General features: G+C 39.9%; 1 protein-coding gene across 1 annotated transcript in view; it reads right to left on the reverse strand.

The window, feature by feature from the left end:
- Positions 1–20055, reverse strand: part of LOC124803328 (signal-induced proliferation-associated 1-like protein 2) — a gene marked incomplete at its 5' end in the record, with an annotated part of 104540 nt that overhangs the window by 34256 nt on the left and 50229 nt on the right. The window contains 3 exons of the mRNA XM_047264511.1: positions 5159–5420; positions 10955–11070; positions 14456–14705. Of these exons, the coding sequence (XP_047120467.1) occupies positions 5159–5420; positions 10955–11070; positions 14456–14705 (628 nt within the window). The remainder of the gene's footprint in view (positions 1–5158; positions 5421–10954; positions 11071–14455; positions 14706–20055) is intronic.

Consider the following 20055-nt stretch of genomic DNA (forward strand, 5'->3'; position numbering starts at 1 on the left):
TATCACTATTCACTGTAACTATGCCACAGGAAGAATTCATACTAACACCACCTTGTTCCTTTTGATTTTTTTTTTTTTATTTCCCCCTTTCAGGGCAACTTTTGGGTGACTGTGTCAACTGTAACAAATAAAAGTTTCTTTTCATGTTGCTCCTTTCTTTGCTTTTCCCTGACCTTTGCCACATCGTTCCACAAGTGACATTTTTCAGTATCTTTCATTGCTGGTATTCGCTTTCTCTATCTTCATTACATTCGTGACATCTAGCATCTGTGCCTTTTTTCATTTGTTCCTGACCTTTGTCACAGTGTTCCACAAGTCACATTTTATGGTTCATTTCATAACCAGTGTTAGCTTTCTTTGTCTTCACTATATTCATGACATCTAGCTCTTTCCAGAAATTGACATCTTTTAACTGTAGCACACTTAATATCACAATCTGGCAAATTGCACAAATCTGTAACAACTGCAACCCACTCATCTAGAAGTCCACAAAGAATTATCATCTTCAATTTTCTCACCAATATTCACTGGATCTGCAACAGTTTTGTTCATCGAGCCTAGATAACTTTCCACATCTCTGCACAATTCTCAATTTTTAGCAAATATAATTTCCGTCTGAGTTGCACACTGTGTGAAATTTACTATTCTTTGGGTGTGTAATTTTCTTAATTTCTTCCCTAACTGTTTTTGGATTTGTAAAATTTTGTGTACCCATTTGCTGCTCATCGAATATGGGAAATACAATTCTTACACTGCCTTAACTTTATGAAAGCGAGACACCATCACCAGGTTATATCTCTCCAGGCTCAATTAGCCCTCAGATCCATGTATTAGAATCATTTTCATTTAGTACAACCAGGAGGTGTAATTCACTCTATTTAGTTTCTCAATGCTGTGTCTGTTCTCCATCATCTCTGTATATTTCACTAATCATCTTATGACATTATTATGAAAAGGGTAGGTTGCTATTCACCATACAGAGGAGATGTTGAGTTGCAGACAGACAAAAAGATTGCTACACATTTGAGCTTTCGACCAAAGGCCTCCTCCTAAAGTAGAAAACACACACAGTCATGTGTGCGAGTTGCACTTACATGGATACACTCTACTTTAGAATAAATGTATAGCAATCTCTTTGTTGCGCCTGTGTCTATGACATCTGAAGCCAAACTATGAGCAGCAGCAGCAGCAGCATCAGCAGTGCATGATGGGAGTGACAACTGGGTGGGGGTAAGGAGAAGGCTCAGGCATGGAGGGTGAGGGATAACAGGGTAGGGGGTGGGCAATGGTGATGTGCTGCTGCAGAGCATGCAGGGACAAGATGAGGACACGGTAGGGCCGCTAGGTGCAGTTGGGAGGTTAGATGGAGGGTGGGAGAGAGATGGGGAGGGGGTGGGGGAGTTGCAGAAAAGGAGAGAAGTAAAATGACTGGGTGCCTTGGTGGAATAGAGGGCTGTGTAGTGCTGGAATGGGAACAGGGAAAGGGCCAGACAGGTGAGGATAATGGTTAACGAAGTTTGATGTCAGGAGGGTTACGGGAATATAGGATATATTGCAGCGACAGTTCCTGCCTGTACAATTCAGAGAAGCTGGTGTTGGTGGGAAGGATCCATATGGCACAGGCTGAGAAGCAGTCTTTGAAACAAAGGTGGTCATGTTGGGTGGTGTGCTCAGCAACAGGGTGATAAAGTCGTTTCTTGGCCACAGTTTTTTGTGGCCATTCATGCGGACAGCCAGCTTGTTGGCTGTCATGCCCACATTGAATGCAGCACAATGGTTGCAGTTTAGCTTTTAGATCACAGGACTGATTTCACAGGTAGCCCTGCCTTTGATGGGATAGGTGACGTTAGTGAATAGACTGGAGTAGGAGGTGGAAGAATCTATGGGACAGGTCTTGCATCTAGGTCTATTACAGGGATATGAGCCATGAGGTGTTTGGGAGCATGGGTTGTGTAGATTTGGAGAAGTATACTGTGTAGGTTCAGTGGATGGTGGAATACCACTGTGGGAGGGATGGGAAGGATAGTGGGAAGGACATTTCTGATTTCAGGGCATGACAAGAGGTAGTCTAAATCCTGGCAGAGAATGTAATTCAGTTGCTCCAGTCCTGGGTCATACTGAGTTATGAGGGTTATGCTCCTCTGTGGCCAGAAGGTGAGACTTTGTGAGGTGGTGGGAGACTGGAAAGATAAGACAGGAGAGATGTGTCTTCATACACTGTTGGGAGGATAATTACAGTCTGTAAAGGGCTCATTGAGACCCTTATTATATTTCAAGAGGGACCACTCAACAGTGCTGATGTGATGGCAGGGTGTATACACAGACAAGGAAAAAATTCCTGGAATTTTTCCCCCCATTTCCCAGTTGAAAATACACTTTCTCGTGGGTGAAAAAACACTTTCTCGTGGGTGAAAATACACTTTTTCCGTGTAAAGAGACCGTATACTTTTCCTCGGCACTGTAAAACTTATCAATCCTTTGAATGTTTATGGTTTTATATACTGATGTAGAATTTCCCGGCATTTTAGAAAACTAAACTCAGGGGGAAAAAAACACAATTTGGAAAGATCTTTGATGTGCAGCCAACAAGTACGCTACATATTTTCGTGTTACAAAGGTATAAATTCGAATTCCATTAAACATTGCATGTTGCTTTCCGAAGCATTGAAATCGAGATTGCTATGCACTTTTGTAAGCCAATCATAACTCATGTCACTTGATCTCGCTGATGACACCCACCCAACACTTTACAGAAGAAAAATCAAGCATATGTATATCATCATATTCTCCATAACTCAGAAAATATTAAAGCAGATAGAATGATTTCAGGAAAATGAAAAGTGAGCAACACCATTACCTATAAGAGGTCCAAGAGGTCTGAAGCCAAAGAACAAATCAATTTTTCTCTTGCAATTTCTACTGTCCTTAAACATACAAACTATTTCTCATCTGTTGTATAGTTTTAAAGTTTGCTGTTTCAATAGAATAAAATAGAATAAATTTAAAGAAGGTTCAAATTGAAGTCAGGGTTTAATGACCGCTTAGCAGCAACTCATTAGTAAGAGAACACATGCTCAGAATGGACAAGGAGGGACAGTGAAATTGGCAGTCTTCTTTTTCCGAGCAAACCATTACGAAATTTGTCTTGTGGAATTTAGGGAAACCATTGGAAACTTAAATCTGAATGATCAGATGGGTGTTTCAAGCACTGTTCAAACTGAACTGAGTCCAGGGCCTAAACCATGAAGTCACACCTCACTTAGGAAAATATTTAATAATTGAAGCACACACTTCATTTCAGAATGACAATGAAAATGATATACCGTAATGGCCCAAATAGACCCACATTTTTCCCCCAAAATTTCTTCTCGAAAAATTAATGAGTATATCTTCTGCACAATCCTACAAATCCTGGTATATTTTTATATAATCGAAAATTGTGCTGCTGATTCCTCTGTTCAGTGGTGCAACAATATCACTAGAATTTGCAAATTAATAAATGAGGAAACAATATAGCTGCCTTTGATTGTTGACATTTCATTTAAAGAAACGACTACTGCAATATTCACGATTTTATTATTTTATACAAAAGGAAAGGCATAATTCTGTTCTAATTGAACAGCAAAATATAATTTCATCAATGAGTGGTAACATCAAAAGAAAGTCACTAACAAAACTCTGACATTATTCCTTATTATACATTGTACGTGAAATGGAGAAGCTGGAAAAAGGTTTGGATGAATCTGCACTGGAGAATAAGCTGAAAATTGATGTTTAATCATGAAAATTCAACATAGGGCAAACGGCTGGGTATTATTCTGAACATGATGCTGGGGTTCTTTTCTTTAAACAAGAAAGAAACAAAGGCAAATGGATACCTCTTCTTGACAAGGATCCAATTAAAAGGACTTGGAAACTGAGAATAGAAACATACTACACACAGAATTCCATAGGAGTATTGGTTGCTGCCTCAGGTTTATGCATAAAAGTGGCCTTTCTATCCAATGAACTCTTTCACTAGCACAGACACTGCAGGAAGAGTTTTACAGAAAAATTCCAATTCCAGAGCAGCATAACCCCAAAGTGGCAGCAGCACTCTTGTCCTCTACATCATGTCAACAATGCCTACACAGCATGTGTCCTTTGGGATACACCAAGCAATACAACAATGGACCGTAAACAGGAAAATAGAATTTCATTAAGGACAACTGAAAAAAGAAAAGCAAATTATTTCCATGATGTTATCAGTTACTGCAGAGGAAGAAAACTTGCCACTCTCCCCCCACACCATGTTATTTTTAAGTACAAAGCTTTAGCCAAAGTAAATTGCCCTAAAGAGAGAGTATTTCATCGCCAAGAAAAAAGCTGGATGACAGATTTAATGATGGACTGGCTAGCTACTGTTTGGAATAGCATACCTGGCACACTGTTCAGTAAGACAACTATACAACTGTTGGACGCCTTTAAAGGTCTCCTCACCTTCACGTAAATAGTTAAGCTGTTGCAGCGAAGACAGATCTAGTCATTACACCCTTTTAATTGAAAACTTCAGTTACTTGTCACTGGAAACAAGCAATTTGAAGACTACCTCCCAGAACACTATTCAGGTCATCTTTTCGGAGGAGCTCAAGCATTCACTACATACAGGAAAATTGAAACATTCATATGCCTTACTTGAGAGAGCATTCTGTCTCCATGGTGCAATACCACCAGGTTCTGTCATCAAATGGTTCAAGAAGTGCTACGTATCCAAAGTCCTGGATCAATATGACAATGTACTTTGGGTGGAGAGTGGCAAACATATTACAGTGAAAGGACAGATACCAGTACAGAAGTTAACAGTGGCATCAATGAAGACTTATTAGAAGTCAGGCATTTGTGTGTAATTTTTCTATATTACGAGACTAAAAGTGACACATACTGTGAACAGTTTTTGCGAATGGGTAATGTGATATAAATTTCTCCCCCCCTCTGCCTCTCCTCCTCTGCCCCCCCCCCCCCCCCCCAAAAAAAAAAAAGAAAAAAATTATAAAATAAAAGAAACAGCAAAGCTTATATTTGAGTGCAGCTTATACTCATGACAATACAGTGAAAGATCAATAGCAACAAATATTTGAAAGCAAAAATCAGATAAATAAAAGAAATGCATCTTGCAAACCTCTGGATTTGAAGGAAAGCGTGAAGGATCACCAAAAGAACGTCCACTGCTGCCCGTGCCGTAGCCCGAACTGGCTGACGACCTGGGAGGCGAGAAGCTGCGTTCCGGTTCCTGCTGATCATAGCGCCGCCGGTGGTTGCCAGGTACTGCTGGTTTACCTGTCCCTGGGCAAGGGACATTCTCATAATCTCCTTCAGCCCCTCCACTTCCCGCTGCACCATTACCTCCAGCAGAGGCGCGGCAGTTGGGCAATGAGCACCCTCTGGAACAATTGATTGTTTCTGTTGGTTAGCATTAACTGCAGTAGTATCTCCCCATGACACTGGGCAATCTATACTGCACAATACAGTAATGATGCACACGATTCCTAGCACTGAATTCACTCAAACTATAGCAACAATGCTTTTCTCTTGATGAAAAGATAAGAAAAATTTCCCAAAAATAATGTGATGTGTACTATTAACAAAATATTGATGAAAACCCAATCCAGTTACTGAAAATGAATGGCAACTAACAAAGGTTCCACAATCCCTATTAATAATGGATTTTGGTGACCCTTAGGTATGTTGTAGAGAGACCAGTCCCGATTACCTGGCTAGGGACTATGCAAGCAATGACCCCAAGTTTCCGAGAAAATCCAAGTTGAAATTTTATGGGTATCTCCTAAATCTATACATTTAAATAGGTTTTGACCAAGTGAGCACAGCACAGCGGCTAAGACACATGGCTGCCACACTGTCAGTATAGATTTAAACACTGCCCGTGTACACTTCTTTCTGCCCCCCCTCTCCTTCCCACAATCTATTTCATCATGCAGAACATCTGTTAGCAGTGTACCTCAAGCAAACTTATTAAAAACAGTCATTTTTGAGGCAGTAATTTGTTTACTAAATCAATCTTACAGAACACTTTCTTCAAATGTTTATTTTGTTTGTGGTCAAAATTCCAGAATATTTGGACTGCTCCAGTATGAAGTGTTAGCAGCTGTGGACCAATTCCAGATGTTGACAAAAGTACTCACCCCATATTTTGACTTCAATTATGCAACTAATCCGACAAAACTGGCTGCTGGTACCAATCTATGTACAATAGATACCATGTGAAACACAGCGCAAAAACTGATTTGAACAAGATTATTAGTTATTACTTCACAGCACACTATACTCTAACTGCACCAGGCAAGATATTTTCTTATGTTTTCTTATGTATGTAAGATCTGTCTGGGGAATTTGGTCGGACTGTTCTAAAGAGAGTTGACAAGCTCACTCATTAACTAAAAAATGGAATCATGTCCTGCACAAAAACAGGGAATTTTCCAAAGTACTGTGTGCAAAGTTTTCAAATTATGTCATTCTTCAGTATGAGAGACAAAAAAATTTCTTTACATAACTGATTTGTGGGAAGGGATGACTAATGAGACACTTTACGGTCAAATCTTTGTAGATCAAAGAAAAACATGTACCTGCACTATAAAAATCATCCCACCCAAATGTATTCCACTATGCCAAATCTGTGATGTTTATTTTTACAAGCAGTTTAAAATTTATCCAAAAGAAATTCAAAATGTTCCTGACTTGCTACAGACTGAAAGAAATTATTTCAGAGGAAGATGTCATAAAAATACTTGAATTCCCCATTAGTTTAGTGCATCTGATGTCTAACGAATGAAGAAGTATGCATAGTTCACACTGAAGTTGATCTAAGTAAGAACAATCTTTTTTAATCCTAATGAAATGTTTTTTCTGGTATTGTTTCTGAAAACTCTGTGTGCCTTCATTCTGTTCCAGTACAGTACGTGATAGCGAGCAAGACGATTCTGTAATCTATTCTGTAACCAATCGAAACCACATTTGAAGAAAGTTTGCTGTAATAATTTGCTTATTAATGAAATTACTATGACAAAAATAACTATTTTTGAATATTTTGCATGACTTACCATTTAAATATATTTTATACAATGAAATCAAAAACATTAAATAAAATATAAAAAAGAAAGATGTACATGGGCAATATATCTAACATACTGCCAGCAAGGCGGCCATATAAACTTTGGCCAATGCGCTAGACTCACTCATGTGAAGGGAAACTAAAGTAACATGTATGCCTTAAACTTGAGCATTGATTTTCCCTGAAACTAGAAGCTATCACATGAAAATCTGCTATCCAGGTACTCAATAAGCGGTCTCTCTACAACATACTTTTGTTAGAATCAGTTATTAACAGGTCTGATGGTCCCCTTGTAAGAATCTTTACAGAAACACGCAGCACCTTTTAAAACAAATATTAGTTGGCTATATGGACCAAGTATCATAAAGCAAAAACCCCTTTTGTACCTTTACTTACATTCAAAACAAAAATTTAGAAAAATATTTTCAACTAAATTTAAAAAGTTGGTCTAGACTTTAGTTCTGTCAAATCTTTCCCACTGTGTTGCAATTCAACACAGCACAAATCATGGAAACACTAGACTAGAGCTGGCGATGAACACTTGTGTAAGATGTGCCTGCAACATTCATTTCTTCGATTGTATTGGTCCGTCCTATACTCCATTAGCTTGGATGTGACCAGATGTGTGACTTTTGCACACACTGTTTACCTGATAGGTTTCTTAGTTCCTAGTGTCCTCAATACATCCCCTCACATACCAAATACCTACCACCACTCCGTAGTTGCAAAACCAGATCGGATATATCTAGTATCTTGGCTGTACCTACTAAACTTTCTCCATCTCCTCCTTCAGTTCAGCCATGAGACTGTGGAACAAATTACACTGTAACCTGTGTCTTATTCAAAACCAGTCTGCATTCAAGAGGACATTATCTTTTCTTATCAGCGTGGTTTCCCTCTCAGCATACACAGACACACTAATGCGACCACCTGTCGAAAGACTATGTAATCACCTACTGCACTGCAAACTGCTGCAAGACATGCACGAAGAGTCAGTGAAGTTCTGGAACGTACCAACAGGGAGGTGGAGCCTCGCTGACTCCAGTGCCGTAGCCAGCTGCACCAGGTTTCTCGGTTGAGGATTCGAGAATGATGAGATCACCTAGCAAGTGCCACAAAAATATTCCCCAGACCATAATGCTACCTCCTCCAGCCTGGATCCTCCCAATAATTGTTGCAGAGAGTTTGCTTTCAGACATTTCATGCCAATGGAGCACAAAACATGACTGGTCTGAACAGGCAGCCTGTCACCACTCAGCAGAGAGATCCTGGAGGACCTTTTGTTAGTAGGTGAATAAACATGCGTAAATAAATAAGTCAGGTAGTTAGTTTCGTTACGCAGTTAATTTCTTTGTCAGTGACAGATGGTTTGTTGATTTATTAGATGACTGCATATTCTACTGATCACGTGCACCACAAATTTTTTTTTGATGATGTGTGTGGAGTTAATCAGTTCATAAAATACATTTTTCCTGCATTTTTATAGCTGCATGCTAAACAATTGGATAAACACCAGTAAACTTCAGCTTCCTTAAAGAATCTAACTCTCATGTATAAAATAGCTTCCAGCTTATATTACTTTACACACGAGTTTCTGCTTATGCAGGTCATTCACAGAGCATTTTCCAAGATTCTCTTCCTTCCACAGCCTGTCATCAGCATTTACCCCCATTGCAGTCCTCTTCCACAGACATAATCCTTCACCTGGTCTCCATCTTGTTCATAGTCCTCCAATTGTTGTTCTTGCACAATCTTCAGACTCTAGAGCTCCTCTTGAAAGTATTTCCTGTCCCATTCTTTCAGTGTTGCCAAAACATTTAAGCCGATTTCCCTCCACAGCTTTATTTATAGGATGGATTTGAGGGGTGTTTTGTACTTTTTCATTTCTTATCCTGTCCTCTCTTATCTTACCCAGGCTACCTCGTAGAAAGTGCATCTCTGTCATTTGTATTCTGCTCATGTCTTTCTTTGTCCAGGTCCAACATCCTGATCCATAGATCAGATAATATGACTTGTATATCATCACCTTTGCTTTGGCACCTATTTTCCAATTTCTGTCTGGTATACAATAATAAAAATTTTGAAAAATTTTCTATTCTCTCCAAAATTATATACTTAATGTTTCCTCTCTTGGTTACCTAACTTCCTGGATATTTGAAAGCATCTAATTCTTTAATAATTTTTCCATTACAAATTACATCCTTCATTTTTCATATTTTCTGCCAATTTTCATTACTTTTTGACTGCTTCTTCAATTACTCTCTGCCATGTATTTAGTGGTACTTCCAGTTTCTGTTAATTTTCTTCACAAATCATCATACCATTTCCATATGCTACGATTTTCATATCATCTGCTGTTGAGCCTTGGTGAACTTTCCTTATTATGTTTTCCCTAACTATATTAAAATGTACTGGAGAGCACAGTTCTTTGCCAGATTCCTCCATTCTGATTTCTTGTCATCTACTATAACACAATTCAGGTATTTGTTATACATGTTTCTGATTCTGAGTTGCATTCCTCTTGAAAATTCTAGTGTATTCAAACACTGCCATCTCTATTCCCTTTTAACAGTGTCTACACCTTATTTATACCTATGAACGCAACTATGATATCTTTCCTGAATTCCCATTTTTTTCTATCTATCTGTGTAGCTGGAGAAGTGGCATCTATAGTTGATCTTCCAGATCAAAATTCTTGTTGTTTTCCTAATTGTGGTTCTATCTTGTTCCTGATTTTTTTGTAAAATTATCTTTCCATAAATCTTCAGGCAGTGGCACATAATGGTATACCTCTGTAATTCTCACACAGCACCTTATTACCTGTCCTAAACGTAAGTATGATAACTGCCTTTGTTCAATCATCAGAAATCTTTTCACAAGTCCATACTATTTTCATTATTTTCTACAGCCACTGAATTTTGGTAGGTCCTGCAACTTTGATCCTTTCCACTGTGATATCTGCTCCAGGAGCATCACCATTTTTCATTTCTAATACAGCTCTCTCATTCAACATCTGCAAATCATCTTTTTCTATTTCCTCCGAGTTGACGGGTTAAATGTTTGACATTAAGCAAGTAAGTGAGAAAAGTTTAATAAAGGTTTGAAGTTATTACAGGTATGTGTAGAGCTAGTTTGAAGTTGCTAAGTACTTTCAATCTCAAATACTGGATGAAAATTGTGAGTATTTGCGTGCCAACAGTTGTGTTGCCTCAAGACACACACAGTTCCTGCCTTTAATACTCGCCTTCCTGTGTTAAACCCATAATTATACCTCTTAAAGAGTAGATTATGACAGCATTTTAAATTTGGTAATTAATTATGTAAATCATTGAAAGTCAGATTTTTGCTGCTCCTAGAAGTTGTTAGACTGACAACCTCCAAACTGGACTGGGTTACATGCCCTAGGTTACTTGTTTGGCAATACAGATATGTTCAATGTAACTCCAAACATATGATTCAAATTAACGGTATGTTATATATTGATGTCCTAAGAATCGTATTACTTCTGTGTGAGCAATCATTTAACATCACAACATGAGGTGGTCAATAGTAGAATGTGACTAATTTACAACTGCGGTTACCAAGTTACCAAAGATTGTGTAAATCATTAAACAGGTGGTTGTTCTCAGACACAAAAACCATCTACATCAAGAACAATCTAAATAAGGCAGAAACTGTCCTCCTAGGAGAAAAGCACTGCATTAGAGAGAAAATAAATACAAAGTTATCATGAAAGAAAAACAATTAACACAACACAAACTAATTGCAGGTCCCAGATTAAACATTCCTCAAAACAAGAATAAATATTTAAAACAGCAGACACAATAACCCAAATAAATACAGATTTACCTGCGTGGAGTTCCATCTGGTAATGGAGGTATAACAGTGACAGTAACAGTGACTGAGGTCTTTAACAGGTCCACCATTTGGTCATGTGACAGTGTTGACACCGCTACCTTGCATATCTGAAATTATCAGAATATTAACTGCAGTATCAATTAATTCCAAATCATAAGACATTACAGCTTGAAAATAGAAATAAAATCACTAGCATTTCACCATTATATTTATAATACTGAGTTACTTATTTTCTGTTTACTACCATCCCCATTCATCCAATATTTTAGAAATGAATACATAGTATGATTGTGAATACATGCATTACATAACAATCCAGGTGGAAAATGTAATTTCTGAATGAGATATATGGTGGTTTAATTTCTATAACACATTTTCTAATTGAAAATCTGTTATAAGAATCACTTTGACCATTTTGTGACTCAAGTGGTGCTTCTGAGTGATTGGCTAATCACTCTCCCCTTCAGTTCAGTTTATTCTGAGCTCTTCCGAAAGTCATTTATAGAACTGAATTTTTTGTGATTATTATATGTGATGTAGGTTGCATGTGCCTTTCAGAGGCCAAATTGCCTGATATGTTCACTTTATTTCTAATCAATCATATAATCTAATTATATCTAAAAACAAAGATGATGTGACTTACCAAACGAAAGCGCTGACATATTGGTAGAGACGCAAACAAACACAAACATACACACAAAATTCTAGCTTTCGCAACCAACGGTTGCTTCATCAGGAAAGAGGGAAGGAGAGGGAAAGACGAAAGGATGTGGGTTTTAAGGGAGAGGGTAAGGAGTCATTCCAATCCCAGGAGCGGAAAGACTTACCTTAGGGGGAAAGAAGGACGGGTACACACACACACACACACACACACACACACACACACACACACACACACACACACACACACAGACAAGCATCCATTTGTAAAGGCAAATAGTTTGGGCAGAGATGTCAGTCGAGGCGGAAGTACAGAGGCAAAGATGATGTTGAATGACAGGTGAGGTATGAGCGGCAGCAACTTGAAATTAGCAGAGGTTGAGACCTGGTGGGTAATGAGAAGAGAGGATATACAGAAGGGCAAGTTCCCATCTCCGGAGTTCTGACAGGTTGGTGTTAGTGGGAAGTATCCAGATAACCCAGACGGTGTAACACTGTGCCAAGATGTGCTGGCCATGCACCAAGGCATGTTTAGCCACAGGGTGATCCTCATTACCAACAAACACTGTCTGCCTGTGTCCATTCATGTGAATGGACAGTTTGTTGCTGGTCATTCCCACATAGAAAGCTTCACAGTGTAGGCAGGTCACTTGGTAAATCACGTGGGTGCTTTCACACGTGGCTCTGCCTTTGATCATGTAGACCTTCCAGGTTACAGGACTGGAGTGGGTGGTGGTGGGAGGGTGCATGGGACAGGTTTTACATCGGGGGCGGTTACAATGGTAGGAGCCAGAGGGTAGGGAAGGTGGTTTTGGGGATTTTATAGGGATGAACCAAAAGGTTACGAAGGTTAGGTGGACGGCGGAAAGACACTCTTGGTGTAACCTCTTGGTAACCTTCGTAACCTCTTGGTTCATCCCTATGAAATCCCCAAACCACCTTCCCCACCCACTGGCTCCTACCGTTGTAACCGCCCCCGGTGTAAAACTTGTCCCATGCACCCTCCCACCACCACTTACTCCAGCCCTGTAACCCGGAAGGTGCATACAATCAAAGGCAGAGCCACGTGTGAAAGCACCCACGTGATTTACCGACTGACCTGCATACACTGTGAAGCTTTCTATGTGGGAATGACCAGCAACAAACTGTCCATTCGCATGAATGGACGTAGGCAGACAGTTTTGTTGGTAGTGAGGATCACCCTGTGGCTAAACATGCCTTGGTGCACGGCCAGCACATCTTGGCACAGTGTTACACCGTCCGGGTTATCTGGATACTTCCCACTAACACCAACCTGTCAGAACTCCGGAGATGGGAACTTGCCCTTCAGTATATCCTCTCTTCTCATTACCCACCAAGCCTCAACCTCCACTAATTTCAAGTTGCTGCCGCTCATACTTCACCTATCAATCAACATCATCTTTCCCTCTGTACTTCCACCTCGACTGACATCGCTGCCCAAACTCTTTGCCTTTACAAATGGATGCTTGTGTGTGTGTGTGTGTGTGTGTGTGTGTGTGTGTGTGTATGTGTGTGTGTGTGTGTGTACCTGTCCTCCTTTCCCCCTAAGGTAAGTCTTTCCGCTCCTGGGATTGGAATGACTCCTTACCCTCTCCCTTAAAACCCACATCCTTTCGTCTTTCCCTCTCCTTCCCTCTTTACTGATGAAGCTTGAATTTTGTGTGTCTATCAACATGCCAGTGCTTTCGTTTGGTAAGTCACATCATCTTTGTTTTTAGATATATTTTTCCCACGTGGAATGTTTCCCTCTATTATATTCATATAATCTAATTACACATGTTAATTCTCATTTCCGGTTTTCTAATTTATATTCGAGTACATAATAGCATGTTCTTTGTCTACTCCCACTCTGTGATTACATGTTCATAACAAAATTGTATTCTGAAATTTCTTCTCATATGCCTTTCAACCAACCTACCACTGGGAGACCCCACAGTGCCCACAAGCCTATGAGAACAGATCAGCAACAAACCATATTTACAGTGCTATGTCAAATAAACAAGTATCACACCACCACTGTGCTGAATGAACCAACAACATGGGTCTACAGATAGCTAATAGAAGGAGTGCAAAAGTAGTCGTGTGGACAGTCAACACTCTCTGTTTCCCGCTTCAGACTGAGTGGATGGCTTCTTGCCATCTGCCTCCGTTTCACTTGTTTTCCATCTTTTCTATGGCGTAAGATAGCTTCAACTATCTGCCCCTGCCTCTGGTTGTAAGGACCAGCCACCAGCTAACTCCCCACTGAACCATCTAATCTCATACCTCCTATTTCCTTAATTTTATTCGAACAGCTAGACTGGCAGTTGTCCTCTAACTTTCATAGTTTTAATAAGATATTATTAGTGATTTTAAAGTTCATTGATATTCTGTTATACATAGTATACCTGCTATTTATTAAGTTTAAGGATTTAGGGAAGCATGGGATCTCATTTAACTTTGTTTCATTACCATGGTTAGGTGGCATTCATTAATTTATTACTGGGCCATAAACGTGTTTATTACAAGGAATAGTTTAACAAATCCAGGGCTCAATGGTTCTGCTTACACAAGTAGTCACATACACGTGCAATCGATAAATCCCCGGAATGGATTGTACTGCTACCCAACTTGTGCAAAATCACAGCAACCACAGACAAATTGATTCACAAGATTTTCCTAATTTCATGCAGAATTTGAGTATGCACCAAACAGAAAAACATAAAATATTGTGTATCCTAAAGCACACATGCACACAAAGATTGTCATTAGCATCATTTCCATTTCCACGTAAGTAACTGAAGAAAATTTAACCTTATAAAAATAACACACCTCCACGAGCCTGGCTCCTTGCCGGAGGCCAGCCTGCCAAGCCAGTCCGGCTGCCTCCACCTGTGTCACAACCCCGTCAGGTTGTACGTGGAATCCTAATTGTCCCAACGCATTTCGATGCAGAGTCAACTCCCTCGCTTCTGCCCCAGGTGTCACTGCCCGAAGTCGTGCAGACAAGTCCGTCACATCTTCTGTCTCACCACGCATTTGTAGTGACACACATTCACCCGTATGATGGTACAGTCGCACACTGTTCAAAATGCAGAAAAATGTATATAAAGTGAACACTTAAAGTTTGCATTCTCTGGTAAAAAGTGAAATTCTCAGCTTAACAGAAACCTCTTAAGTATCTTTCTTTGGTCATAGTAGAAATGAATCAGTGACTAATTTTGTGGGAATGGGAAATGAATAGTCTAAGAAATAAACACTAAAGTTCAATTCACACCACCCAAGATACATACAAGGACTGCACTAATTATGTTGCAGCTTTGATAAATTTCTAACCATAGCAAGCTTGGAACTGGGACAGAAAGAGGGGGCGATGACACAGGGCTCATGAGGGCCCCTTTCTTAATGTTCCTGAAGCATCTGTATTTTAACAAAAATCAGTTTCCAAATTTCTCTTATAATTTCTGGAGAATTAGTAGTATGAAAACCAAGGGTGTGAATACTGACAAGGAACACACACACACACACACACACACACACACACACACACACACACACACACCACTGTCTCTGGCTGCTGAGGCAGTAGTAGAGTAGTAGAGGGGTTTTTGGGCACACGACAGCAAGGTCTTCAGCACCCGTTCAGTAACATAGTGAGACGGGTGACAAAAAAAATCCCAGAACAGGAATATAAAATGGAACATAAAACACGGGTAACAATCGTTGAAAAATATGTGCTCACCCACACCAAAGCGTGGGATGAAGCAGGGTGTCAGCAGTAAAACATGGACAACACAGGAAGAAAATGATAGAGGGATCTAAAACAATGTAGCAGATGGAAGTGGCTGGCTGACCGCAAGGAAAAAAGGGGAGGAGTCAGCCACTCTGCAATACACTAAAACCTCCAGCCTAAAAGTTTAGGCCAGAGTCCAGACACATCACAAAACTTAAAAACCCTAGACACACACGTCTCATCATTAGCTAAAACAGAAGGCAGGTCCCCATCAACTTGTGCTTCTGCCCTTGCATCACAGCATAAAATGCAGTCTGTTAAAATGTGCCAGACAGAGATGTGCACACCACAAGCATCTCAAAACGGAGGATCATCCCGCTGTAATAAAAAGCTATGTGTGAGAGGACAGTGCCCGATCCGAAGACGTGTAAGGGCCACCTCTTCCCGCTGCTGAGGCAATTCAGAGGAAAGGAGAGAGAGAGAGAGAGAGAGAGAGAGAGAGAGAGAGAGAGAGAGAGAGAGAGAGAGAGAGAGAGAGAGAGAGAGAGGGGGGGGGGGGGTCTATTTCTGATGAAGGCCTTGTTGACCAAAAGCTTACTTTCTCAGATTCTTTTTGTTGTGCCTATCTGTGACTCAGCATCTCTGCTATATGGTGAGCAGCAATAATCCTTTTTGTAATATTGTCATATTCCATCCTAGATTTTCCAGTGTTAAACTATAAATTACTTTTCACACATGATACTTTTCAGGTTCTTGTCAGAGGACTTGCCCACATTGATGGGCTTGCAGCTGGACTGGATGCAGTTATTCTTCCAGCAAGGTAAAGGCACCCATTCAAAAGTTGCCCATACCAGCAGCCAACAACAAATGTGACAGGGTTTGCGAGTTCACAGGTAGAACCTGCAAACCACAGGACATTGAGTAAGGCAAGAAAAGAAATGAAGGAAGGAAGGAAGGAAGAACAGAAATACTAATTAAGCCGAAAAAACTGAAAGAAACAACGTTTCCCAGTTGTATGCTCTAATAACCATATCCTGCAGAGCTGCGTTGTTGATCATAATGCTAAGTGAAATACTGATAATAGTGAGTGCACACTTCAATGTTGTATTTTATTATTATTTTCTCTAGGCTGACAATTTGGGCATCACAGTGCAAAGAAGAACCTTTGAGGAAGTATAGATAAAGTTAGAAAAAACATTAGAAACTATGAACCTTTGAGGAAGTAAAGTTAGAGAATATACTAGAAGCTATGCCAACATACAGTATTACGATAACTATCTCAGACCAAATCCCATTAAAACAAAGGTTTGTGCTTTTCACCTGCACACATGCCTAGCAAACAGGAAGCTGCACGTTAACTGTAATGGGTCTAGCCTTGAGCACACAGACCAGCCAACACAGCTCAGTGACAGTTGACAGGTCCCTCACATACAAACATTACTTTAAAAAAATCAAAATAACATAGCTGCAAAGAACAATATACTTAGAATGCTGAATGGAAGTAAGTGGGGCATCAAACCTACTGTTCATAGAACCACCGCTTTAGCATTTTGCTTTTCTGCAGCTGAGTAAGCATGCCATGTCTGGTCTACATCGGTGCATGCAAAGAATATCAACATAAACTTTAACGAAACCTGTGGGCTAGTCACAGGACGCATGAAGCCCACTCCATCGAAAAAAGACAAACCAAGCTTCAGGTTACAACAGTCCCAAATCTCATAGGGTAGCTAATTAACATAATGAGCAGTTCAAAGAGACATCCACTGTACAGTAGCCTTTGTGGTCATGAAGACCAAAATCAAGATATTTTGGATGAACCCCCTGTCAGCTACCCTATTTCAGAACATTCATTCACCAATAGTGTTGACGAACAGCAGGTCACTAAAAATGCTAAACCATTTCAGAACTGATGAAGCCCGTCAAAATCCAAATGATAAAATCGAGTCTATTAGAATCTGAAGATGACAAGTGCAACTGTGGAGAAATACAAAACATAGAACATCTTCCAACATGCCATAACTGTCTCTCATATTGTTCTCTAGACAACCTCTGGCTAAGCAAGCCCAAGGCTTTCCACTTAGCCCAGTACTAGGCCAAAAATCTGACAGCTCCAGACATGAAGAAGTAAAGTAATTGTTTAAATTATAACTGACACAGGAATGAGAATTCTACTATTTTAGTTCTCAAACTAGTTCCTTGACACCCGTAAATCTCAAATTTTCGGCTGAATGTGTTTATCCAAACTGCTATTTTCAGATGTCAAAGCAATGTACTAAGCACTGATGTAAAAAGTTACATTATGTTACTATATAAAATCACCACCACCAAACTCACAGGCATCTGTGGCATGTTAAAAGAGAAGATGGGTCATGTTTCAACAGGTTATTTTTTGGGGAGGGGGTTGGTGTGAGTGGTAGAGTACCAAGTAATAAAGAGACCCCCCTCCCATCCCCAGGACATAGCCCTGGATCCGTGCCGGACGCAACCACATGAAAAAGGTAACACTTGCATCTGCATATCTCCAATGACAAATAACCAAATTGGCGTAATGTAATAAAATGTGTGTCTTAAACATATTATAATAATACCCATTGTTCAAACAGTTAGCTTGGAAATGCTGCACAAACATCTTCAGTGTACACACTACTGTGCCAGGGCCATATGCAGAGCTTTGACGTCTCACAGCTGCTTGTTATTCCAAGCAATTAGAACCAATTAGCTACATATTGCATGCAAAGGAACACACAATTAGTAACTGCCAGTCACTGAGCACACTGACTGACTGTAACACACACACACACACACACACACACACACACACACACACACACACACACACACACACACCTTTAAACCTACTCTTTCTCTGTCGGGCCCGCCCCTCCCTTCCTAGTGACACAGCTATTGTATACCGTGGCCATTGTTATTCCTGCAAACACTAGTGTCAGCCTCCAATATTAGCAGCATCTTGTCTTACATACTGTAGTAACAAACCAGCACATTTCAGTGCTTCCATGTGTACAATAATGGGTTCCTCGATATCTTGTCTTCGTTATCTTACTCTGCTGAACATACATTGTTACCGAGGCACTCAAATCACAGTCACAAACATCACTGTTTAACCACCGGTTGATGTTTTTGTCACCTACATCTTCACAACTAGGAGACTGTATTCTAGACAAAAATATTTGCTATAATAACAGATCACATCAGGTACAGATTTCTGCACTCATATAATTGGGAGTTTGCTATAATTACATAGAGGCAGTACTTGTTTTTCAGGAGGTTAAATTCAAATGCTACTGATAAATACATTTAGAAGTGAACTACTAGATTCCTTTCATAAAGGAAAGAGGAAATAAGTTGGAAAAGGTTAGAAAGAAGTAGTAGTTCATTAACTCATCCAGTATAACAACACACCTGTTGTAAAGACAAGGGTGACTTTTTCCTGCAATACAATGAAATTATACAGATTGTTATAGTCATGCAGAGAAGATAGTGGTCATTCTATGACAAGTTCATACAGTGTTGTCCCATAACCCCTCACTGTTGCAGAGAACCTCTTCTACTGACTGGCACCATACACCCACCACTGTGGATGCAGTGATCTCTGTATCAGCCGAAACTCAGGGTACAATAAACCCATTTTCCAGATGGCAATTGTTTGTCCTCTTATGAACCAACTCACATGCCAGAATTGGACACTTTGTTGTTGATGAGAGATACTGGTGTTTGCTTTTATGTCTTCACTTTATTTGACTACTCTACACCGTGAGCTCACTAACACCAATCACACATTGTCCGTGTAGCTAAAGGCGCTGCTGGGGCTATGTGACAAAATAAGAAAAGCCCTGAAATGATTAAGGAATGACAACGCAGTCTGAACCAGAGATACTGGAACAGAGCAGTCAAAAACTGAAACAGCTCCTCTTAAGAACTGTGAAAATCTGAGAAGAGGAGGGAATGTCACTACAGTGTAAAGACTAAATTATACATACTCTCTACATGAAAGGAAATCAAATGGAATGTGAAAATTATGGAGGAATACTATTCCTAAACTTTGGGAATTAGATGTACCCTAACCTCCTGTTTGACTGTCACCTTCTAATCATCCAACAAGAAACAGGTCCATGCCAATGTAGATTTCTCCCAAGGAAATCAGAAGTACACTAAATTTTCACCCTACGACAAATCTTAGATAGAAAAAAACTGAATTTGAAACTGATATACAACACACATTCATCCATTCTAGATCTGTATATTATGACGTGCATAGAGAGAAATTACATGCTGCCATCAGAGGAAAGGGCATGCCCAGGAGGCTAGTGAGGAAAACCGTGAGCAAGATGAGAAGCAGCCAGTGTCAGAGGAGCATTATAGCGCTGGAACATATAATGTGAGAAACTAATGAACTGGCCCAAACAACAATCTTTGACAAATCTATAGAAATATAAGCCTGCACTGATAATACATACAGTTCTTCCAGGGCAATGGGCAGAGTTTTTTTATTGCATTAGAACAAGTTGCTAAGGGCATGGGACTGACAATTAGTCTAAAAGTAAAAGAGCATCCATAAGACACAGTCAAAGTCAGTGACTATCTGATAATGAATTGAAGAATGCTGAGTACCTGAAATACCTGGAGGTGACCGTGACCTACAATGATACCTTGTGCAAAATTAAACAAGAGCTAGCGGTAG

The sequence above is a fragment of the Schistocerca piceifrons genome, chromosome 6 (genome assembly GCF_021461385.2).
Source record: "Schistocerca piceifrons isolate TAMUIC-IGC-003096 chromosome 6, iqSchPice1.1, whole genome shotgun sequence".
Lineage (NCBI taxonomy): Eukaryota > Metazoa > Arthropoda > Insecta > Orthoptera > Acrididae > Schistocerca > Schistocerca piceifrons.